The sequence below is a fragment of the Tursiops truncatus genome, chromosome 2 (assembly GCF_011762595.2).
Source record: "Tursiops truncatus isolate mTurTru1 chromosome 2, mTurTru1.mat.Y, whole genome shotgun sequence".
Lineage (NCBI taxonomy): Eukaryota > Metazoa > Chordata > Mammalia > Artiodactyla > Delphinidae > Tursiops > Tursiops truncatus.
Window position 1 is genome coordinate 11,010,875 of NC_047035.1, and position 25,116 is coordinate 11,035,990.

A 25,116-nucleotide genomic window follows, 5' to 3' on the forward strand; every position below is an offset into this window, starting at 1 on the left:
GTCCAGATGGGGACATCCAAAGCGACCCCTCTGCCCCCAACTGCTTCTTTTCCAGACACCTGTGGGGGCATCTCGGCCTCTTCTCCATTTCTTTTCTAGCACTTACCATAATCTGTAATTATTTATTTGTGGGTGCTGTTGGCTCCCTCTGCTTTTCTGCAGGTGCCCTTGGGGAGGGGCCTCATCTGTCTTGCTTCCTCTCGGCCCCATTTCCTCGATGTTCTCAGTGGGCTGGACCTGGGCGGCATCTCCCTTCCAGGACCGATATTTAGAAACTGTCTCCAGGCAGTAAGCTGGGGCAGCCGCACCGCTCACCTTCTCTGTTTTTGTTTCATTTTGTTTTTTGACTGCACTGCACAGCTTGTGGAATCTCAGTTCCCCCCAACCAGGGATGGAACCCAGGCCACAGCAATGAAAGCCCAGAACCCCGATCACTAGGCCTCCAGGGAACTCCCACCTCCTTTGTTTCTTGTCTCTCGCTGCCTTTTGTTGCCTTGATGTCCGTTGTTTTGAGACCATTGTTTTGTCTATTTGGTACATCTTTTGGATGTTGGGAGGGGATGGGTAGTGATGCCAACTCTGGGCCTTGTTACTCCACCTTGGCCGGAAGCTGCAGTCCCAAATATAAGCTTTTAACGCTGCATTTCTTGACTGAAAAGACAGCAGCTACTGCGAAAAAGCAAAACTGAGTCCGTGTTGTTCTAAATCCTCTCTGGTTGCCAGTCTCATTATCTTTACAGGCATCAGGGGTGTTTAATGAATACAGCAGACAAAGCCTCATTGAGTCCCAGGAGGGAGGGTGTCGTGACCCCTGAGATATCATGACAGCTCCTGCCTGTCTGTCGTGTTTGCAGAATCTTGGCAGGGAGCGAGGGGGAGTGACAGAGAAGTCAGCTCCGCGGCAGCCTCGTGTCAGCGGCTTCACGCTCTGGTGGCCTCAGCACCCTCCTCCGTCTGACCACCTGCCTCTCACAAGGCATCACCCTCCCCTTGAACCTTGGCGCCGAGTGGCTTCCTCTCCTCGGCCACAAGTGACCTTCCCCTTGCACATCAGCACCTCCTGTGTCTCCTCTCCTCTTGGAGCCTGCCGCCTCCTTGAGCAAGGTGATCAGGTCTTGGCAGCTGGCATTAGACCCGGGAAGGGCACAGGTTACATCTAATTCACCTCTGTACTCCCAGCTCCTAGCACGGTGCCAGGCACAGAGGGTGATTAGTAAATATGTGGTGGATGAACGAACAAATGAATGAGTGAGTGAGAACCTTCATGATTCTGTCTTCTCGAATGTGAGCCATCCGTCTGCCCACAGGGTAAATGGTCTTATCACATCTGGAAAGGAGTACTGGCCACGCCCAATGAGAAGGAAGTTCAGGCAGGGGCAGACCTGGCCTGCAGCCTGAAGATCCTGGGGTCCTAATCCTGGCCCCTGGGAAAGCTGCTTGATCCCCAGCCTCAGCATTTATTCTCTTTTCTGAAATGACACCTCCTAGGCTTCCTCAGACTCCGACATCCCCTGATCTTTTCTAATGTAAAAGGCATGAGTCAAGCAAGGATAAATAAGGATGCATTCTTTGAACACAATAGCTGTTTTCTTGGCAAAATCCAAGATTTATGCCTTGGACTGTTTCACAAAACACCTCCCTTGCTTGGGGTGGTTTCCTCACATGCAAGTGGTGAGCAGTACACTGCTGAATATTAGAGGGGGACCCTCTGCAGAAGGACCCTCTAGAACAAAGCTCCCTGCTTTCAGCATCAACTGTGTTTGAAAAAAGTCAGCAAGAAGGAAATTCCCACCTCATTAACAGCGAATATAAAGGAAAGAATATCACGAGACGCCCTCTGAAATTTAGCGTCTAATTCCAAACGAAGTTTAGAATCAACCCTTTCTTCTGTTTCAAGTTGATGGAATTTCTCAACAGGGGCCCTGGTGGCATTCTGGAGGGACAAGTCTACCTTGCGTGGGAATATCCGGGTCACTGTTGTTAATATCCATAGCTGCTAGGCAACCAAAGACAGCCCCCACACCCGGATTTCCAAATGCCCCCAGGAGGGATGCTGCCCCTGGCTGAGGCCACACACTGGTAGATGAATGCCCTGGCCATGGGAGTGTTGGGTAAATTGTGGGCCACTGGTGTGAGGGTTACCATGGGCTGCAGGCTTGGCCCTGGACACTTGCCCAGAGGTGTCATAGCCTGGGTGGTAGAATGGACAGAAAACAAAATTGCTTCCCTTGGCAGTGAAAATGCAAACCATTGGGGGCCGGGACCCCGTGTATCTGGTTGCTCTTCTGATTCTCCAGCAATGACCACTGTTGTGGGGAATATCTGTCCCCAGTCACCCTGGGGAGACTGAGCGAAGCCAGAGGCACCCCCAAGATGAACAATGAGGGGGAAGGATTTTGTGTTTGATATTTCACAGAAAAAGCACTGAAGAAGTTCATCATGGGGAAAAATGAGAATCCTTTCGGATTGCCTCTCCCTTATTCTAGAGTGTATTCCCCTTTTGAATTCTATATTCTCTATCTCTTCAGTGTTGCACTTTCTAAAGGCCGGCTTTCACCGGGCTGAGAGCAGCCGTGTGGCTCAGTGACATCCTGTTCCAGTCATTTCTTAGGATGCGTTTCTGAATCTGCTTGGCCTCTGTGTGGATCTGAGCTCCACCTCTGGGGACCTTGCACCTGTTAATGGGGCTTTAGCACCTGTTCCCTGGGAAGCACATAAAGGCTTCCTGGATCTCCTAATCCAGATGCAACAATGCCACAATTTGATAACAGTTTGGTAACCTGTAACCACTCCCTTCTCTCCATCTTTCCTTGTTCCCAACAGGAGTATACAAGAGTACAAGCACTTGGGGAAAACAGCACGGCAATTCCTTACAACGTTAATCATACACAAACCACAGGATCCAGTGATCCCATTCCTAGGTGTTTATCCGAGAGAAACAGGAACACGTGTCCATATCAAGAAAGTATGTCTACACCATGTGCGCAAACGTTTATAGGAGCTTTGTTCACAAAAGTCGAAACCCGGAAACAGCCTAGGTGTCCATCAGCAGGTGAACAGGATAAACAAATTGCGGTATATACATACAATGGAATACATCTCAGCTATAAAAGGAAGCAGTTACTGAAATATGCAGCGATGTGGGTGAATCACAAAACCACTGCTATACAAAGGAAGCAAACAAAAATACACACGGCATGATGCCATTTACGTGGATTTCAAGAACAAGCAAATCTAATCTGTGACTTTAGAAAGCAAAACAGGGTTTTGCTGGTTGCCATTAGAAGGAGGCACAGGGAAGCTTTCTGGGGTGATGGAAATATTCTATGTCATGGTAAGAGGTGTGGCTTACACTGGTGGACGCATCTGTCAAAGCTGATCAGATGGTACACTTAGGATGGGTGCATTTCACTATATGTAAATTACACCTTGATGATTATAACAATAACAACATCATCAATAATAGTAATTTAATAATGAAGCCACCCATGGTGTCCTTTGGGAAATCTGTCACTATTCCCTGTTACTATTCCCTGTCATTTTCCTTTGGGAAATCTGTCACTGTTGTACCCTTCGAGGTGCCTATTATTATTATTATTATTATTTTTTTTTTTGCGGTACGCAGGCCTCTCACTGTTGTGGCCTCTCCCGTTGCGGAGCACAGGCTCCGGACGCGCAGGCTCAGCGGCCATGGCTCACGGGCCCAGCCGCTCCGCGGCCTGTGGGATCCTCCTGGACCGGGGCACGAACCCGTGTCCCCTGCATCGGCAGGCGGACTCCCAACCACTGCACCACCAGGGAGGCCCTCGAGGTGCCTATTATTAAGTCTGGGGCATAGTTTTGATTCTTTTGCATATATTCACGTCTTGAAGAACTGCCCCAAACTAGTAATGTCTGTATGTCTGTCTGTCCTCCCTTACAAGCCCCCTGTCTCTTTCCCTCCCTCCCTCTCCCTTTTTCTCTCTCTCTTTCCCTCACTTCCATTCCTTTTGCAATTCCAGGCAATTCTTTCCAGTTGGGTCTAGGTCTTCCAGAGCCTCTGGGATAGGCTGTGTGATGTCTCTGCTTTTCTCGGAGCCGAGTAAACCGGCTCTGTTGCAAGCCTCATCTACACCCGTGTGTGGGTCCACCCACACAGCTCACGCCAAGGGGGAGGACAGGTTCACCCCAAGGACCCCACAGACTGAGTAACGACAAGGGTGTCCTGCAGCACCCACGTCATATGCTTTCCAAATTGTGGCCACCCTGTGCAGGCTGAGACAGCTGCGGAAACCCACCACATGGACCAACCCAAGAAGGGAGAAAATTTGCCTCTTGCAAAAAATTAGCTTACGAAACGGACGTTGACAGGCCTCCCTTTCTCTCCCCCGCCCATGGTGCTCTGCGGGCCCTGCTCGTCACCCTCACCTTCAGAGGAAGCAGATTTAATGTCCCAACTGAGAGAATGAGATGTTCTGTTACTTTTCATGGGAAATTAAACCCGACCCTGCTGTCAGTTAGCTCATGCCAAGGGAGGATGGATGGCCCCGGGTGCGGTGCTTGACCCCAGCTCGGAGCACGTTGCCTGGCTGGAGGCCAACCATGATGTCACCTGCCGCTGGGTGGGGGTGGGGACAGCAGGACAGGTTGGAGAGCCTTCATCTGGGTGATGGATGGCGGTGAGACCAGCCTTGGTGTCACCCGCAACGGTCCAGCTCTGATGCCGGCTGGGACCCACTCATCCAGGGGACGCTCAGGCTGCTCCCGTCTCTTTCAGCTCCCAACGCTACCTCGTGTCCCACTGAGGAAAGCTGGTGGTCGGGGCCGGTGATCATCATCGCGGTCTGTTGTGCCTCCCTGGTGTTTCTCACTGTGCTTGTCATCATTTGCTACAAAGCCATAAAGAGGTGAGTGCTCACCCAGCTCTGAGCCCAGAGGGGAGCCCAGCTGGGCTCAGGGGTCCTCTGCCCACCCCCATTCTGTTTTTGGTTGTTTTTTAATAATAAAAATTGTTAAGCGTTTAAGAAGCAGAAAGAATGTACAGTGAACGCCCATCTACCTTCACCCCGATTCAACAGTTACCAAGATCTGGCTAATATTTACTCTCTTTCCTTTTCTTTGTACCTTTTTATTTGCTGAAGTATTTAAAGTTGATCTCAGATATTATGCCCCTGTCCTTTTAGGGGGTTCAGCGAGCAATTTGATGAGTGCCAATTATATGTCAGGCTCGATGCGGTATAAAGCTCCCCTATCCGTAAGTCGCAGGCCCTGCTGTGAAGAGCTCTCTCCAGGCCTGGGAGCATGGAAGTAATCCTTGCAGGGTGGGTGATGGAGCGGCTGGAGGGGGTGCCATGCTGGTTTGGAGTGGGAACTGGGTTTGGGAGTCCGATCTAAATTCAGACTCCAGTTCAAGCTGTGTGACCAGGAGGAAATCAGCTCTCTGGCCCTCAGTTTCCCTATTGGTAAAATGGGAGTCAAGAATAACGGTCTCACCCTGGGGAACGGTGAGATGCCTTCTGTGAATGGCCTGCATAATATGTATACTCTGCAGTGCCTGGCATACAGTACGTGCTCACCAAGTACTGCACCAACTTTCACTGTTTCCATAGTCAAAGACAGAGGAAGAAGGCTGACAGAGGAGGGAGCGAGGTTCTCTTGGGAGGAGAGGTAGTGATGCCTCAGAGAAGGTTTTCCGTGAATGTGCCACCTCAGCTGGGTTTTGAAGGATGAATAGGAGTGTTCCAGCAGGATCATGAATGATCCAAACAGCAAATTATCTTTCAATAACACTCTCCGTCATTTCTGTTAACTACCATCTCACTTGAGTTGGGGTGTGCAGCTCAATATGGTTATTGTTGGGGCCTGAGGAGGTTTGAGGTGTGTCCAGGGCCCTAAGTACTGCAGAATAGGCCACGGTGTGACACCCCCTGCACTTACAATACAGTAGCTCTGGCTATGTCCTTTGATTTCCAGTTCTTAGCCTCCTCCAAAAAAATGGCCTCCCTGGCCTTGGGGGATGTTAGGGGAAGATAAAATCAAAAGACAAACAATAATGTTGCAAAACGCCAGCGGGCCATAGGGATTGTTAATAAGTTTTTAAGAAAGTTTTAAAAAAATTCCCTAAGGCCCAAAGTTAGAGGATCTATTCTGAGCAATCATAAGACCAAAGTTATTTAACTTTACCCTTTTAGTCGGTTGTTCTGTGTGATTTCACTTTAATAATTCAAAAGCAGAAAGAGTAAAATATCAAAAGTCTTAACATGCATATGGTCAGGGCTGCATCAGGCCAACAGCCTGGGAGTGTCCTGGTGACCAGGCAGGAAAGGCAGAAGGCATGGGAACTCTGATGGGGATGAAACAGCATTTGAGCTGAGAGCCTGCTGCAGCGGGAGGACGATTTTAAGAAGCAGAGCAGGGGAGCCATTCCAGGCACCAGGAAGCCCCTGTGACGGGGCAGATGAGGCTGGAGGGAACCCTGAGCCCGACGGCGGAGGCGTCTGTCCCACCAGGCGAGCTGTTGGCCCGTGATTCAGTAGACACAGGGAGCTACTGAAGGTTCTGGGGGAACAGTGTGCAGGACCCACCTGGGGCACTGCCAGAGAACGGGGCAGTAGTCCCCTCAAGGACCCTCCTTCCCGCAGAGACAGGCTGCAGCATCTTTTTAATAAGCTCAGGCACTTCCAAAAGATACAGCGTCGCTTCTGCCTCTCTCTCTCTGCCCCAAACTCTCCTGAAGAAATGGGCTACCTGCTCCAAGGGCAGGAGGGCAGGGCGAACCGATCAGAAGAAGCTGACGGTCACAGCTCCGCACCGTGGCGTTCCGGCCAGCGGTGGCCTTGTTTCGGCGGAGCGGCGGCCGTCACAGAAGGTGTGTGGAGGCCCCGCCCTCACCTCCTTGGAGCAACCGGAGGGGCCTCCCGTCTCCTTCCGCTGGCTCTGGGCTCTTGGTTCCCGGGTCTGTCAGCCGCCTGGAAAGACAGAGAACTCACCCCAGACGGCTCAGTGGATCCCTCCCATGGTGTGGCTGGGACTCCTTCCCGGAGGGTGGGCGGGGCTTCCTCCCAGGGGTGTGGGCGGGGCTTCCTCCAGGGGGTGTGGGCAGGTCCACCGAGCGGTGGAATTCGTGAAGCATTTCAGGACTAAAAGCGGTGGGAGCTCTTAGCACCCCTAGGACAACGGAAATAATACAAGGGGGAACCTAGAGAGCCCGGAGACTCGAAAGAAGGGCTAATCAGCAGGATCTGTGGTTGGAACTGCGGGAGATGCAGCCCCAAAACAGCAGGTGGGGGGGAGAAAACTCCCCACCCTTTCTTTCTCCAGGCTCCCAGGTCTCCTGGAGGTGCCTCCCATTGGCCAAACCCAAGAAACAGAGGAGCCCAGGAGATACTGCATAGGTGTCAGCCTCCTGGGCCCACGTAGTAAACGGAGCACAGTCCCTCTTCTGCCCCAGCGCCCAGATCAGCAACCTCCTCTGGGTGAAGACCCAGCCCTCTGCCGTCCAGACCCTCGCAGTCCAGAGAGGGCATCCCTGGCGCAGGAGGACAGATAATCAGTGACAGGAGGGGCTGCTACTCACGGTCAGTGGGGGCAGAAATAGAGGCCAGTTCTCCCAGAAGCCTCCTGGAAGGAAGCTTGACCTGGGGAAGGTGGGTTGGGGGAGGAGCAGCAGAAGTTACGCCCGGTGTAGGAGAGCAAATGCCCCCTCCCGGCTCCCCCAGTTGACCCTGTAAGAGATAGCCTGTCGCAGGCAGCTGTCTGTGCATTTCTCTCCCGAGTAAATGGAAGATTTCTTGCTCACAGTCAATTCTTTTTGGTTAATAATTCATCTGAAACATGCCTTTTCTCTCAGGAAACAAAAGCATTGCATGTCGCTATAAAACCATTGAAAGGAAAATTCAGTGATAGACCCTGCTTTCTTAAAAAAAACACTGTCACAGCCTGGAGTCCTAGGGGAGGATTTCCAAGAGATCTTTGTGAATGGCCACAACACAGCCTTTTGGAGCCAGGTTGCTGGGAGGATGGTTCTAGGATCAGCTGGGATGGGAAGGAGATGATTCTGGAGATGCCAGCTCGGCTTGGCATGTGGGTTGTGGCCGCAGGGACGAGAGAGACGGGGTGGGGGGGCAGATGCAGAAGGAGCACCCCCATGGTGCCCTCACTGGGCATTGACCTCGATGGGAGGTGGGGTCTACTTAGCACGTTCCACACACAGACTCAGTGACTCAAACGTCATCCTGTGACTCAAATAATGTTCCCAAGGTCCCAGCTCTGTGCTGGGAGGTAAGGTGCTCAAGGCATCCAGGTTGGGAGATCCCAGAGGAAGGGGCGCCTCACCTAGACCTGGGGGCTTGAGAAGTTTTTTGGAAGGAGATGGGCATCCCATGTGTTAGTCAGTGGGACTAACACGTACAGTGGCCCCCAAGTCCCCTGTCAGTCACCCAAATTCTGGAGGGTTCCCAGCCGTGGGGAGCCCACGCGGTCTGCATTTCAGTGGCTCCTTGCTCTGAGCTTGCTGTAACCACGGGATGGTCAGGCCCCAGAGCCCTTGGGCGTTCTGGACCTCGTGCTCCATCCAGGCCGCTTCCCCACCCCAGGCCTGGCATGTACCTGTCATCAGACAACAGGACAGCCTGGAGCTGTTAAAAGAACCCAGAACTGGGAGTCAAGACCCCCGCGTTCTGTTCCCAGCCCCAGCCCAGCTCAGTGGGTATCACTGCCCTCATCTTCAAAGTGAGGGTCCCTCAAGTCTCTCGCCGGTTCCCTGAGCCTTTGTTTCTCTGTCCTGGCATGGCAGGCGGACCACTGCCGCTAGGTCCTTCCGCCACCCAGACGTGTAAATACTGGGCCGGGGGCCAGGGCTGTGCTTGGCCTGGGCGCTTTGGCGGTGGGCGCTTCAGGCACAGCCCCTGTCTTCACTGCACACATCCCTAGGGGGAGAAGTGGGTGTTAATCAGATTGCCCCCTAAAGGACCAGGAATTACAATGGGAGAGGACTGCCTGCAGGGGAGACCAAGGCTCTGTGAGCAGGGACGACAGAAGAACCTCTTGGTCCAGGGCAGGACAAGGACCTCAGACAAGCCGGAGTCAGCGAGAGGCATGGAGATCAAGCTCCAAGGTGTGGGGTGCCCAGTGCCTGGGTAGGAGGGCCAGGTGGCACCCCACAGGCCTGTGGGCCCTCAAGAGTGAGGTCGTTCTCCTAGGTGGGTTTGCAGCTTCTCTGCCGGCCACACCCTTCATGCAGAGGCCTGCGTTGCAGAGATGGCCTCACCCCTCCCAGCCCCCTCCCTTGAGATACCCCCACTCCCAAGGCACAGGAAGAACACCCTACTTCCTTTGCTGGTGCATGGCACGGGTCTTTCACCCTCTGCCACCGATTTGCCATTAAGCCACTTGACAACCATTTCCTTCTAATTTACAGGGTATTGGCTGAAAAACCAATAAAAGGCTGCAGAACAGTTTGGCCGATCCTGCAGGCTGCTAATTGCAGACAATAAGCAAGCATGCTGCTCCCTGGGAGTACGCTGCGTGTGCACACGTGTGCCTGAGAGCGCCTGGGCACCCGCATCATTGCTGGGCTCCCGCGCACATCAGCTTTTCGTGGTTGAGTTGCTTCCAGGAGAACAGACACTTTTGAACACCCAAGGGCCTTAGAACCCACTGACCGGCATAGGCTGCTCAGTGAGCCAGTGCTGGGCCACACATATTTATCGAGCACCTACTGTGTGCTTGGACCTAGATGTCAGGGATGTAGCGATAAACAAGACTGGGTCCCTGCCCGCCCCCTCCTTCTGGGGGAAGCAGATCAAACATACACACACTGGCAAATTAATAAATGAAGTGCTTTAAAAGACTGAGTGCTATGAAGAGGAAAAAAGAGAGCCTCGGGGTAATGAGGGAGAGGAAGAGAAGAGGGTGGGAGAGGTGCTTCCCCTACCTCAAGTGTCAGGAGTGCCGTGCGTGCCTCTGGAGGCGGCTTTATGGTTAGAAAGTATGGTTAGGGCTTTGAACGTTCATTATCACTTTTTAATTTAATTTTTATTTTTATTAAAGTAACACATGCGCATAGTTAAAAATGTCAAATGAGTCACAGCCTACTAAGAAAACCAGCAGCCCCCTGATTGTCCCTCTTTCACCCCAAATCTCATTCATAAGAGGCAAGCACTTTTTTTTTTTTTATTTTGGCTGTGTTGGGTCTTCGTTTCTGTGCAAGGGCTTTCTCTAGTTGCGGCAAGCGGGGGCCTCTCTTCATTGCGTTGCGCGGGCCTTTCACTGTCGTGGCCTCTCTTGTTGAGGGGCACAGGCTCCACACGCGCAGGCTCAGTAGTTGTGGCTCACGGGCCTAGTTGCTCCGCGGCATGTGGGATCTTCCCAGACCAGGGCTCGAACCCGTGTCCCCTGCATTGGCAGGCAGATTCTCAACCACTGCGCCACCAGGGAAGCCCGAGGCAACCACTTTTGGGTGTTCGTTGTTCCTTCTGGTATTTCTCTGCATATTCTAAGTGATGTGGATACTCTATTTACCTTTTCTTTCAATCTGAAACATTATCAATTGACTTCACTATAGCAGACACAAGGTTCGGGACCCTAACACTACCCACAGACGTACAGAGCACTTCCCCGCTTCCCATCCACTTCCTATAGGTGTCTCCTGTGAGAGGTTCAGTGACTAGCCAGTGTCTCCCTTAGTAAGTGATAATGTAAATATTGATCCCAGCTGAGTGAACTATGATTCGTTTCCTTCCCTGGAGTGAGCAATGCCTCTTCCCAATATGGTCAAATACATCAGGTGATCAATCTGTCAGTTCCATGTTTGTCTTGGAGAATCCGTCCTCCTCTGCAGGTGGATGGTAGCTCTCTGGGCTTGATGCACAGCTGTTGCATTCTCCAGCAGCCTTCCAAGCTCCCCTCTGGGAACTTGCTGCCCTCAGCTCTCTCCCTCTCCTTCTCCCACTCCAGTTCTTTGCTTCTTTAGCTTGACTCCATCGTGGAATTTGTCCTAGATCTTTCCTGAATCATAGACTCGATAGCAAGTCCGTTTAGTGAAGTTAGTTTTCTTTTTAGAATTGACGTGCTTTCTGGAGCTTTGGGATGGCCCAGAAGAGGGTTAGCTCTTACTGAGTGTGTGGCAGGTCAAGAAGACCTGGTTCCCAGGCAGCTGGAATGCCATGGAGGAGGGCAAAGGAGATTCCTGTGATGTCTGAGCCACAATAAACCTCCGTGGTCGTAGGAGGAAGCTGAGACCTGGATGGGGACGAGACGTGGCTCAGGTCACAGAGGGGTCCAGCCCTCGTCTCACATTCTTTGAGGATGCAGGGAGCTGCCCTCCTGGCTTCCAGCTGAGTCCTTACTGCTCACTCAGGACCCAGCTCAAACACACCTCCTCGGACATGGCGCCCTGGACTGGGGTAGATCTTTCTTCCCCACCAAGTGCTAGTTGTAGCTCTCCCTGGATTTACATTTCTGCTTTCTGCTCTAGGTCGGTTAATGTTGGTGTTTGCATGTGCATGTGCTCGTGCACGAGTGCGTGAGTGACTGTGCACACGCACGCACACGCACACAACAGGCACATTAGACGGGGGGGTGGTCGTCCTGTCTCACTCATCTCCTCTCTCTCCTCCACAGCGCCTGGCACACGCCTGGCACGTGGTACTCTTCCATGACTTCCTGTGGTGCGAATGGAGGCTTGTTTGTACAGACTTGCCAGAGTCTGCCTTTAAAAATGACAAACTCTATGTACAATTTCAGTAAACTTAGTCGTTTTGTTCCTCTCCCTCTGGGTGAGTGAAGTAGGATCTGCTCTTAGAGTGAATAATGTGTGCACGGTTTTAATGCCTGGCCTCACCCCTTCATCAGCTTCCTGACCATCTGCCATGTCTGCCCCCTCCCGCCAAGCCCCTTCCCGGTACCCAAGATCCAGCGCTCGCACACTGACTCAGCAGCCCCCTGTCACGCCCGGAGAGGCCTGGCCTCCCTGCCACGCGCACGTGACACACTCTCAGGCTGAGACTGCCTCAGAGGAGGCAGGCCCTGCCATCTGCCGCCTCCCCTTCCGCCCCAGAGGACACGCCCAGCAGCCCAGCCCTCTCTTCCCTGGCCTCTGCTGAGCTGCCTAGTCAGGGTCAGAGCAGGGGCCAGAGGAAGACCAGGTGGGCTGGGTCCAGGATTCGGAACAGGAGTGGAACCTCTTCATCCAGCCCCAATTTGCCGTGAACTTCCAGGAGCAAGAAATTCACCTCGAATCCATCTTGCATCCCTGGGTCTTGAGCCTGAGGTTATCTTTTGCACCAACACCTCTTGGGACAGGTGGGGGCCTAATGCAGTGATTGGGTGCTTGAGACCCAGCCTTTCCCATCTGCCACTTCTATAGCAGTGCTGCTCCCCCCAGGCCCCCAAATCCAACCTCTCTGGCTGGAATTTGAGACTCTCATGTCCGGCTGTACCGTGAATTAAGTTAAAAGTAGTACGCTCCAGGGAGGGACCCTTTGGGCATCGGTGTTGAGCACAGATGCATGGCTGTGCTCAGAAACCGTCTGACTTCCTTTGGGACCTGGGCTGGATTCAGAGAGCTGATTCCAGTGCTTTGCGGCAGGACCAAGACTCAACCGTCTAACTCCTGGGCCAGCACTCCTTCCCCTGAGCCACGCTGCCATCCTCTCGGCTGTCCCAGTGGTGGGACCAACACACAGATTTCTTCTGAGTCCCAGATGCCACAGGATCTCTCATTATTTTTACCATCACCACACTTCTCCCTCCAAGAAGAGACTGGGCCCAGAAGGGGCTGGGGCGCAGGGTGTCCTGACCTGCCCTGGGCTGGGATACTTACTTGGGCTTATTTGTGCTTCTCCCCCGCCCCATAGGGGTCCACATGCTGTGGCGGGTGATGGAGTCCCATCCTGGCGGTAGGAGGCGGGCTGTAGGGACCAGCTGCTCTGTCTGCCCGGGATCCTCGGGTCAGGAGCCCTGTGGGGTGCACCAGCGGATGGGAGACTTAGACGGGTCCCTGCTTCTTAGGCCTTCTCTTGTCACCAAGAAGCTCCATCCTCCCTGAACTCGTCTCTCCAGACACTGGAGCAAGGCTATGGGGCAGGGTGAGGGGTAGACAGGAATCCCCGATACAAGGAGTCCTCTGATGGCTCCCACTGCACTCAGAATAAGATCCAGATGCCTGGTCCTGCCAGCCAGGTCCCGAGGAGGACATGAGTCCCAGAGCCTCCCCAGTGCCATCCTTCGACTTGCTCAGCAGATGTGGCCGAACAAGGAAGCCCTGGTGGTTGGTGGGGGGACGGTGAGCACAGGGGACGCGACTGGAGTGCGAGGTTCCCCAGCCACGTGGCTGGCTCGCCTTCCCCTGGTGGTGGCAGAGGGTGCGGGGCGGGAATGGGGCTGCTGCTCCTCACGGTCAGGGACGCCCTCTGTGGCCCAGAAAGGCTTTTCTTTGGCTTCTTGACGAGGTTTGGAGAAATCTGCAGTCTACAGAGGCGTCTCATGGTAGAACCGTGTGTGTGTGTGTGTGTGTGTGTGTGTGTGTGTGTGTGTGTGATATGTGTGCATGTATGTGTATATGTGGGGGGGGCATGTATGAGTGTATATGTGTGTATGTGTGGGTTTGTGTATTGTGTGTGCATGTGTGTGATGTGTGTAGTGTGGTGTGTGTGTGTCTGAGCATGTGTGTGTGTGATACACGTGTGCATGTGTGTGTGTGTGTATGTGTGGGTGTGGCGGGCATGTATGAGTGTATATGTGTGTATGTATGTGGGGGTTTGTGTATTGTGTGTGTGATGTGTGTGGTGTGTGTGTGTGAGCATGTGTGTGTGTGATATACCTGTGCATGTGTGTGTGTGGTATGTGTATGTGTGGGTGTGGCGGGCATGTATGAGTGTATATGTGTGTATGTGTGGGTTTGTGTATTGTGTGTGCATATGGGTGTGTGTGTGATGTACGTGCAGTGTGGTATGTGTGGGTGCATGTGTGCGTAGGTATGTGTGTGTGTGTCAGGAGTGGGCTGTGGGGAGGATGAATGCCTTTGGAAGAGGGGGTCTGAGACCTTTAACCTCACTTCGCTGAGAATGACCCTCCATGGGGTGCGTGAGACAAGAAACCAGCCGACAGCCTCCCCCTCAAGCCCTCAGAGCTGTTCTTCGCTTCCAGTTACCCCACAGAGCAGGGGCTGCGGGTGGGGCCCGTGGCAGCCGTGCCAGCGTTGACCGAGAGGGCTCCGCCTGCCCAGGCTGGACCAGCCGCTGCTCTGCAGGCAGTGAGGCATCGGCGCCGCCCTCCAAGCAGAGAACGGGGGCCCCTGTGCACCAGGCCGGGGTGGGGTGGGCGTGGGGTCTCAAGGTGGGAGACCTCACCCTCCGACAGCTGGGAGTCGGGCACAGAGCCAAGGAAGCGCTCACTTCCCTTTCTCTTGGTTTTAGGAACCAGGCCATGTAGGCAGCCGTTTGCGCCCATCTCTTCCCACACAGACCGGGTGGAAAGGCCTTTCTTTGGTTTAGCGGGACCTCCCCGGCTGGCTCACGGAGGGGCCCGGCTGGGTCCGCACAAGCCTCCCTAGCACTTCAGGAGCCCTGCAGGGGGCACACTAGGTGGGAAGTCTGTGCGGACCGGAGACCACTGGCTGCTCCCCGCTGACCCCTTTCCAACCGCAGTACTGAGAGCTAACACACACTTATGGGGCGCTTACTGTATGCCAGGTGCTCATCCAGGGGCTTGACACGCATTAACGTATTTAATCCTCCCCACGGGCCTATGAAATGGACACCATTATTGTGCCCATTTTATAGACCAGGAAACTGAGGCCGAGAGAGGTTAAGTGGCTTGCCCAAGGTCACACAGCTAGAAAGTGGTGGAGCTGGGTTTACTGAGCCTGATTCTTCCTCCCAGCACCTCTGCAGCGTCACCCTGAAGAGCCGTGCTTAGAGAGAGGACGGAGATGGGGTTCAAGGCAGAGGCTTGTCCTGCCGTAGGTGAAACTCCAGCTTCCACCGGGCTCCAGTGAACCCCGGAAGGGCTTTAGGACTGGGCTGCCCAGGGAGCAGAGTGGGCGGGGGCTCAGCTCCAGTGGGGAGGGGGGCAGACCAAGTTCACTTCTCAGAAAAGCCCTTGGGGCAGCTACTTCTCCCCTCAGCGCACCCAGGCTCTGGGACTGCTCCTGAGGCAGTGTTGCGCCAGCCAAGAGTTGCCTTCTTTGCCGGGTGGAGCCCCTGCCGAGACCCCCTTTCCTGTCTGGGAAGCTGGCTGAGTCACTGAGGAGGCCCTGGAGCTCTCTCCTGGCCCTGCCCCCAGTGTCCCTCCAGCCACTCCCTCTGAGCCACCGTTGCCCCCAAGGCCCCGGGAATGCAAAGGGGTCTCCCAGACAGCAGCCTGCGTTAGCAATGTCTCCTCTCCTCCTGACAGAAGGAATCCTGCTCAGTTCCTACCTACTCCCTGAAAAGGGCAGGAAGGGCTTCCCTGGTGGCGTAGTGGTTGAGAGTCCGCCTGCCGATGCAGGGGACACGGGTTCGTGCCCCGGTCCGGGAGGATCCCACATGCCGTGGAGCGGCTCGGCCCGTGAGCCATGGCCACTGAACCTGCGCGTCCAGAGCCTGTGCTCCGCAACGGGAGAGGCCACAACAGTGAGAGGCCTGCGTACCACAAAAAAAAAAAAAAAAAAAAAAAAAAAAAGGGCAGGAGCTCTGTGCCCTCCAGGCTTTGTCCATTTCCCTGTGAGTTCCAGGACCCCTTCATCTCTTCATTATCCACCCCGCTTTTTTTCTTTTTTTTGGCTGTGCCACGAAGCATATGGGATCTTAATTCCCTGTCCAGGGATCAAACCCGTGCCCCCTGCAGTGGAAGCGCAGAGTCTTAACCACTGGACCACCAGGGAAGTCCCTCATTATCCACCCTTGAAGGCCCTTAAGCCTCATCTCCCCTGCCCTGGACCCATTGCCGCTGAGTTTTCAGACCTAGCCCAAGAGTGAATATTTATTAGGGAGAAAAACAGAAAAATCTTTGGGCCCAGAGATTTTTGCCTCTATTTTCTGGAACCCTGATTCTGATGAAATCCCTCTATATTAATGATAAATTTAGGAATCTCACATAAGTCCATCGGTGGCCTCATGTTAGGGGCAACAAAGGATCCTACTGTAAGAATATGCATCCCCACACCCGATTTTCCAGGCTGGGTAAAACTCCCTGAGTCAGAAATCAAGCCCACCCAGCGAGGTCAGAGCTGCTTGAGGCCCCTGGAAAGGGGTGGGTGGGACAGGAGGAAAGGTAAAGGAGACGGAGGGAGAAAGGCGCAGGGGAGAGGTCAACTCAGAGTCCGTCATTTCCAGAAGCCCATCACAAACACGGCAACTTGTCTGAGCCCTTTCTGAATTCCAGAAAGTGTCTGTAAGCATCTACATAAATGGGGTGTTCAGACCCTAGAACATAGCATGTGCTGGGTTAAAGCAAAATGCGACAGGCTTCTGGGGGGACTTGAGAACTCTGGGGAATCTCCAAGAGGAGGACGGAGGAGGGCCTTCCTAAGGTGACTGGACCACAGAGCCCTTTTGGCAGGGGGCGGGGGTGGGGGTGGGGAAATGCCTGCTTTATCATCAGTAGCAGCAGGATGCTGATTCAGCAGAAAGATGTCTGGACCAGGACATGGTAGTGGGTGGTGTTCCAGGTCCCACCACAAACTAGCTGGGAGGTCCTTGGGCAAGTCACAGCTCTCCCTAAGCCTCAGCTGCCCCATGAAATGAATCCCATAACTTCAGGCCTATCTTCTTCAGGGGGCCGTTGTGAGAGGGGACAACCACAGGGGACATGTGATAACCATGTCACCTCTGAACAGGCCTGGTAGTCCCACCCCGTGAAACTACTGATAAGCTGCTCACAGACCCTCCCTCCCCTAAACTAATCACCAAGGCCTTTATCCCATAGGCATCAAACAGTCTCCACCTACCAGGCCTTCTCCTGATGGGTTTGGGGAGGCTCTGAGGACATTTGAGAAGGCAGATGCAATCAGTCCCTAGGCTTTCAACCATGACCGCAAGAGTTCAACTTAGACAACACACAAAGCCAGTTCAGGCGCAATCCCAGCATTATTGGGGATACAGGAGGTGTCTGAGCTGCTGCCTCATGGGCCTCAGATCCACCCAAGAGACAGCAGGATTGTGGCATGGGGTCGGGCTACGCAGCATGTATGGCATGGACCTGTTGGGAGGCTGTGGCCACTCAGGCCTGGGGCTGGGGGCCGAAGCCCTCCTGAGCCATGCAAGAGAGGAGGTGGGATTTGAGCCAGGCCAGAAAGCAGTGCTGTGAATTCAGAGTCTCAGCGGAGTGGGCACGAGCCTTCTCAAAGCCATCCTCCCAGCCTTCCCGATGCCCTGCGTTTGTAAGACGAATGGCTCCTGGGGTTAAAGGGCCTCTGGAGTGAGTTTCAAATGGCTCGATGTGAAGTGTTTGAGAACCACTGGGGTGCACTAGTTTAGTCTGGACATTCGCCATCACCACAACCACCACCGTTGCCATCTCTACTGTCATCATTATTACCAGTACCTTCAACTGCACCACCATTACTATTACCACTGTCATCATCGCCATCATCACCACCACCATGACCACCACTCTCATCACCACCATCAACTCCACAAGGACCTCCACCCCCATTGCTATTACCACCACTTCCACCCACCATCACTACCACCTTTACCATCAGTGCCACCACCCGTCATCACCATCACCGCCTCCACCACCATTACCACCATTACCACCATCCACTTCATCACATTTTCCACCTGCCTTTGATCACACAGAGATAAGATTATAAAGTCCAACTACTGGCACCTCTCCTCTCTTAACCGTCTGCACCCCAAATATTCATCGTCATGTCTGTTGGCTCATAATCAAAGAGACCAACCAAAGCCTGATATCATACTAGGCTGAGCATACATTCTGGTTTGTCCAGAACAGTTCCAAATCCTGCCTGTTGTCCCTGCTTCATTATTCACAGCTCCCCTCTTTCACTGTCAGCTACGTTTGCATGACATTATATTGTCACCCTAGTTTAAGACCACATCCCACTTCTGATTGAGTCCCACGAAGATTAGCACCCCAAGGATGCTGACCTGGAACAGAGCCTGGCGGGAAAACTAGGAGGGTGAGATACCCCTCGCCAGGCTTCGATAACTAATGGATACCCCTGCCTCCCCCTCCCTTGCCTTCCCGCTGCTGCACCGGCCCCCAGGAAACCCCTGAGAAAAGAGGAAAACGGCACCGGTGTTGCTGAGTATCCCATGACCTCCTCGCACAGCAACAAAGGGGTGGACGTGAACAGCGCCGTGGTGTGAGTCTGCAGGCCCTGGGCCGCTGGCCAGAGGGGCACCTCGGCGGCACTAGTGGACACAGGAAAGCAGGTGGACACGAGCTGACACTGGGCTTGTCGGGACTTCATTGCCTTGCAGGACTCGAGCCTCCCGAAGGAGAAACCATACTCTGCCCAGCCTTGCCCCCTGGTCAGTCCGTGGGCAGGGGCAGCGGACACCATGCTGAGCCAGGCTCACCTGCGTGCAGCACCCGGGGCAGCGCTGCCACCCGCGGCCCCGTCTCTTCCTTGTCTTGCGTTTGATCCGTTGACTGTCTCCGGGCTGCTGTCTAAAGCACACGCTCTGAGAAGGCAGGGAGTCTGTCTGCTGGGGCGGGGAGGCATCCCCCTTTAGCCAAAAGGAAACCTCTCCTCCTCCCCAGGAAGCCCGCCTGCTTCTTCCTTGACCAAGCTGTCCCCAGCAGAAGCCATGGGCGCATCTGGGAGACGTCCCCGTTCAAAGGTGCTTCCCACACATCTGTCCGCCGCCCCGTCTGCAGCTGTCTCAGTCTTCAGGGCCTGCCTTCTCCCTCCCGTCCCCACCGACGCCTGGGGCCCCTGTCTGCTGACCTCCTGCCACGGAGGGCCATGAGCCCAGCCTACAGAGTCCCCTCCGGACCCAGCAGAGGGGCCCATTCACACCCCGGGGTGGAGTCTGGCCGTCCAGGGAAAAACGACTCACTGAACCTCAGGCCCGGGGCCTGGGAGGGGCAGGGGCCACTACGCCTGTCCTCAGGTTCATTCCCCCACCTGACCCTCAGAGGAACCAACGCTTCCATGTGAGCCAGGCCCTGCCTTTCCCCCGGCAGAGGCTGCCACTTGTGCCAAACCCACCGCCGGCCCTCTGGGCTGGGCCCACCCTGCCTGGCGCTGGGGCCCCTGATGCTCCCCTGAGGCCTGGTACCCAGACCCTTCCCTGAGAGTCTCCAGGCCTCCCGTCACCCAGAAGGAGGCAGTGTTCTTCCTGTGGCTTGCTTTGAATGTCTTTTATGTTCTAAAAGCGCTGAACCCTCCAGAGTGGTTGGTAGATGAAGGGAAGAAAAGGAGATGTGAGGAGAGGGACCCTCCAGATCTGGTGACCCCCATCTACTGGCCCGGTGACCCCCATCGGCCAGCCTCTTTGGCAGTCGGCCACCTGCCCCGTGGGCACATTGCTAGGCCCTTGGAGACAGCAGCCTTGTGGTTCTGCACAGCCCATGCGCTGGGAGAACACGCCCCGCGGTTCCCTCACTGCCCACACACCTGCTGAGAAGGGACCCGACCCAGCCAGCGGCTCCACTGGCTGGCTATGTAGGGACTTAGCCTGGGGACCCTGACCGCCTCCTAAGCCATCAGTGTCGTTCTCTGGGGGGTGTTTGGGCCACAGGTGAGACTTTCCCATCCGGGGGAGACTGATAGACTGAAAACCAGTCCCCATTTGGGCTGAACCTTGAAACATCCATTGTCCAGGAGCCCTGGTGCCCACGGAGTTGTCTGTGGGCCGAGCGCAGGGAAAAAGGTGAGTGTGCTGTGACCCTGACCAGGTCCTGCTCCCAGGTCAGCGGGTACAGGCTGAGGACAGGTCCAGGGCAGACTCTCCCAGAAAGGATTTTTCCTGCTTTTCTATTTTCCCCGTGCGTTGAGGCCTGAGTGTGGGTGCGGATTGGATTTTGCTCTCCCTGTGCACCTTAGCACAGGGCCACCTGTGGCCTGCATCCCTGGTGAGCACGTGACAGTACTCACGGTTCATGCCCTCCGGTTCCCAAGGATGCAGACCTGGGTGACAAGCGGGCCAGAGGCTGTGGGTCCTCAGCGGGGCACACCCCACCCCAGCGCACTTCCCCCACTGCCTGCAGCCTCCTGCTGAGTCCCCCCTGATCCCTGAACAGAGACCCAGGCAGGACCCCAGCCCTAAGCACACGCCATCCTGGGTTCGGAAGTGATAGGAGAGCACCTTCAGGCAGAGGGAAGGATCCGAGCTAAGGGATCGTGGAGTGCTGGACAGCCAGTCTCGGGGGGACCCCGAGGGGGGCAGGTCACAGCCCGGCTTTTGCACAAACCTACTGGTCCACCTTCCCCAACCTGAGCTTAAATTTAGGAGGCCCGGATTTTGCAATTAGCCTAATCCTCCAGCCCCAGCGAGGTTCCCCACGAGGAACCCCAGTGGACCATCCATCCATCACTCTGGGGCCAGTATCCCCTTGTCTGGAGACACACAGCCAGGGCTCCATGAAAAGCTAACGTTTGTGCGTAAATTCCCCCAAATTGGGTTTGTCAAATCTCCTCTCACCAGTTAGTGAAAACTAAGAGAAGGGCCCAGTTTTTAAAAGAGAATTCACTTGAGAACAAACCCAGAACCGGCCATTTGGAAGACAGCTCTCACGGGTGCAGGGGGAGAGCCCCACTGGATTTTCAGCTTAAGCAACAGAAGCAACAATAAAACTACCCCAGCCTGGTGTTTGAGCTTAGAACTTTAATTTAAGGAGTGTATCTGCAGCCCCTAAACACGGACCAATCCTCAGACTAGTCTGAACTTTCGAGAACGAAATGCACATTCCTTCTCTGCATTTTCTCAAATAGGTATTTTTCAACCGTCTCCTAGTTGAGCCCAACTTTCGAGTGGCATATAGATCCCCCAGCGTTTTCAGGTGTTCCTTAGACGCTTCTAAAGTCAGTTTTAGAAGAAAGACTAATAGCTGTAAAAATATAGACATATATATTATGTATAGTTATATATGTATATTTAAAGAGATATCTATATCTATATCTAATTACTGTACTCTCTGAATCTGTACAAAGTATGATTTAAACAGCCCAGGTAGTGTGAGATATCCAATGCATGGATGTAAATACCCTGAGACCTGCCTTCCTAACCGTGTGCCGAGAGTACCCGGGAAGATGGCTCTTATTCCCAGGAGTTCTGTCTCAATGGACAAATACACGCGTCGGGGCCGTCTTGCCCACCAACAAGCCACTGATGTCGACTCTGTGCTGAGATGTTGCACAGGAAGCAGGACGGGCAGCGCTGGGCGTGGGCTCCGTGTTACTTACGACGAAGAAAGCATCATACCTTTTTATTTTCAATAAAAATATACTTATAAAGATGGCTGTCAGCTGTCCTTTGTGGCGGAGTGGGGAAGGAGAGAGCGGACTGAGTGTGGTGGTGTGGTCCTTCCCTGAGGCCCTGCTATAGACCCAGGTACCTTGGGTACCTGGCTGGCCGTGGTACTTTGCTTGCCTGGTTTCTATATGGTTTTATCGTAATGCCCCGAGGCTGGCATTTGTGGGCATTCCAAGGTACCAAGCCTCTCCGTCAGCCCCAACCCGGCCACACTGATCCTTGACTCAAGTGAGAGGAGGGTGGCCAACCATCCCAGTTCGCCTGGGACTGGGGGGTTTTCCTAAAATATGGAACGTTCAGAGCTGAAATGGGAAAAGTGCCTGGTGGACTGGATGAGCCAGTCGCTCTAATTTGACAAGTGCTCACGGGAATCAGGGGGGCCAAGGATCCGCGGGCCACGCTGGAGGGGAGATGGGTTACTTCTGTGGCCAGTGACGGGCCTCCTACTATATCTACCCCCAGGTCTAGACCTCGGCCCTCAGGGTCAGTCTGCAGCTGCTCAGATCACTGTGGTGTGGCCTACCCTGCGCCCCCAAGCAGAGGGACCCCAGCCCCACCAGGAGCAGCCCTCTTTCCCTGTGCTTTTGGAGAGAAGAGGCTCCTGTCTGATGGGCCAGGCAGGATAGAGAAAGAAAACAGTTGCCCCTGCAGCATCATCGTTTTTATCTGAGGAGTGAGGAAACAGTTTGGAGACGGAGTGACAGCCAAGGTCACGCAGACACAGGAAACGGGTGGGACTGGGGTTTGCACCCAGACTTGGGTGTCTTCAGCATGCAGCCACTGGACACGGCTGAGGGGGACCCCAACCCAGACTGTCTCCCCACAGTTGGGGTGCTGCTGGACCCCATCACCTCTACCTGGGTTCCCCACGGCTTCAGAGTCAGCTCCGTGGAGGCAATTGGGAGGCCCCTGTGTGCCCGGAGTTGGGGGCCTGGAATTTCTCCAAGCTGACAGCCCAGGGGGATGTTGGCTCAGTGCAGCGGCTCTGGAGGAAAGGGCCTGTGTCTCAGGCATCTGGGGTCAGGGCAGCGGAGGGGAGCCGTGGAAGTCCCTGCTGAGAGCCAGGAGGCTGTCATCCCAGTGTCACAACCCCCGACCTCCACCTGGGATTCCACGAGCTGTCATCTCCCGAAACTTGACACGTGTCCTGGCAGACAGTAGGCGCACGGTGGGTGGTGGCCACCATTGCTGTCACTGTCACTGCTGTCATTAATAAAAGGCTGCCACCCAGGCCACAGGGAGAGCTCCTCCGCCCACTGGCCACTTACCCGGGTCCCCTGTTGGGGGCTGGTGAAGATTCGGTGGGGCACCTCCGGCCTTGCTCCCGAGCACCCCAGCCTGGCCAAACTCACAGCAGCAAAGCCCAAGGCCAGCAGGGCGTGTGGCAGGGAGCACCAGGCCTGGGTGTGAGGCTCTGCTGACCCCTGCAGGTGCCCGGCGGGCAGGAAGCAGCACCAGCCTAGGAGAGGACAGGTGCTGGGGAGCCGTCAGCCCAGAGAGGCAGAGTGCCCCCGCCACTTCCCATCTCCACCCCGCCTTTCTGGGGCTTTTGGCCACGCTTCCAGCTCCAGACGGAGACCAACACGGCAAAAAACGGCGGGTGCTCCGGCCGCCTGCCAGCCCCGTGCCCACCCATGAGCCTCGCCCCTCGTGCTCGGGGTCCTGCTGCCGCCACCCAGGTGTGGGACACGGTGAGATCCACAGATGACCGGGATGGCCGCACGGAGCTGTGCTGGAATGACTGCCCCTGGCCAGTGGGGGGCGGCTCTTCCTCCTTGCTTCCCTCAGACGCCACACTGAGACTCACCGTGTGTGGCATCTCGGGAGACGGTCCTGTGAGGTGGAGGGAGCAGCGGCACGTGGTTCCCGGTGCGGACTCGCTGCGGCCTCATCTTTGGCCATGCCCACCCACCCCACCTGCCTAGGGACCGGCCCCACTGGACCTCCACTTCCTTCCTCCACCCTCCCCTGCCACCCACCCCCGCCCAGGAGGGAGCCATTAAGCTCCCTCCTCCCTCTTCCCAAAGTAGCTGTCAGGAAAGCGCCTGAAAACTTCCTTGACATAGTAGTTTTGATGCCCTGTCTCCTGTTTCCATCCCTGGCACAAACAGTGCCACCAGTCCAGACTCCGGGCGCCGCTGTGACTGCCCTTATCCAGCACATCCGACCCCTCGGGCCACCCCTCCTTCCCATCCTCTGCTGGGGAGCGGCTCTCCCGAAAGTACATCCTCAGGCTCCTGACTTCAGCTGTCAATCATTTGCTCAGTCAATCCCCAAATACTTACAGAGCATCTGATACGTGGCGGGCAGCACACTGGACACTGGGGTTCAGCTTCCCCGATGCTTGAGGTCCCAACTCGTCCCTGCCCTCAAATCCGGAGGGTCCCGCCCTGGCCCTCCAATCGGCTGTCCAGTCCCACCTCCGCTGTCCCAACCCCCAGTGCTGGTCCCACTCCCCACTTTCCCCAAACTCTGCCTCATTCCATCTAGCCTCTGTCTGCCCACAGGAACTTCCTCAAACCTACCCCGCTGACGGCTAGGGACCGCTCCCTGGCCACGGTCTCTGGCCTGGCTGCCCTTCCCTGGGCCATCCCACACCGCTCACCGCAGCGCAACTCCACGCGCACACCTCCCCGTCTGCAGGTTTCAGGCTCCCCTCCCCCACCCCTTGGCCTGGCTGCATGGCCACATCTGATGTGCTATGCAGATCCTCTCAGAAGCTGCCTCTTCCCTGACCACATGGACCAAAAGCCCACGGGTGCACAGAGCCCAGTGATTTCTACCTTCTCTGGACGGCACAGACAGCCCTGCGTGCACAGCTCTCATGTCTGCCCTCTCCCGTGGACAGTTCTAGAAGCTTTCTCCTCTCTTGTGTGAACCTGTCACCCCCTGGAGAGCCTGCATCCACTCCTACCCTAGGTGTTGATCATGCTGTGTCCTGGGGATTCAGAGAAACAGGAGAGGGCCCCACCCCCAGGAGCAGTTTGGTGGTGGCGATGCAAACAGACAGTGACACTGGTGTGGAGATGGAGGGACACCCAGGGTCGACTTCCCAGCACTTCACGTACATCATCTCTTTTAATGCTTCCTGCAAGCCTAGGACGATGTAGACCATCCCTATTTCACGGAAGAGTAAACTGAGGTTCAGAGAGGTTCAGAGGGGTTCAGCGGCTCACCAAGGGTCAAAAAAGCAGTAAATGGCAGAGCCGAAATTCAGACCCAGTTCTGTGTGGCTATAAGTTCTAGGCCCTTCCAACCCAGACAGGCCCTCAGATTTCAAATGGTCCATCCCAGCTAGATTTACACCCGATTATCTTCCCAGCCCACAAAAAGCAAACAGGACACTCAGCGTCCCCAGCCCCTGGAAGCTGGAGTCAGGGATTCATGGATCTAACATGAATCAATTTTTGTGATTTCTTTTTTTTTTAACTGAAGTATAGTTGGTTTACAACGTTGTGTTAATTTCTGCTGTACAGCAAAGTGATTCAGTTCTACATATATATACATCCTTTTTTAAAAAATATTCTTTTCCATTATGGTTTATCATAGGATATTGAACATAGTTCTCTGTGCTATACAGTAGGACCTTGTTTTTTATCCATTCTAGATATAAAAGCTTCCATCTGCTAACCCCAAACTCCCACTCCATCCCTCCCCCAACCCCCTCCCCCTTGGCAACCACGAGTCTGTTCTCTATGTCCATGAT

At 54.8% G+C, this 25,116-nt stretch overlaps 1 protein-coding gene across 4 annotated transcripts in view; it reads left to right on the forward strand.

Moving 5' to 3' along the window:
- PRIMA1 (proline rich membrane anchor 1) overlaps positions 1 to 21,391 on the forward strand; it is a 63,357-nt gene extending 41,966 nt beyond the window's left edge. For 2 of the 4 annotated variants that reach the window (XM_033850687.2, XM_033850686.2), the window contains exons 4-5: positions 4,757 to 4,886; positions 18,194 to 21,391. In XM_033850687.2, coding sequence (XP_033706578.1) covers positions 4,757 to 4,886; positions 18,194 to 18,296 — 233 coding nt within the window. In that variant the 3' untranslated portion in view covers positions 18,297 to 21,391. Of the gene's footprint in view, positions 1 to 4,756; positions 4,887 to 14,396; positions 16,530 to 18,193 lie in introns of those variants that run through there. The other 2 variants (XR_012329861.1, XM_019918642.3) reach the window with 2 other exon arrangements.
- The last annotated feature ends 3,725 nt before the right edge of the window (positions 21,392 to 25,116 follow it).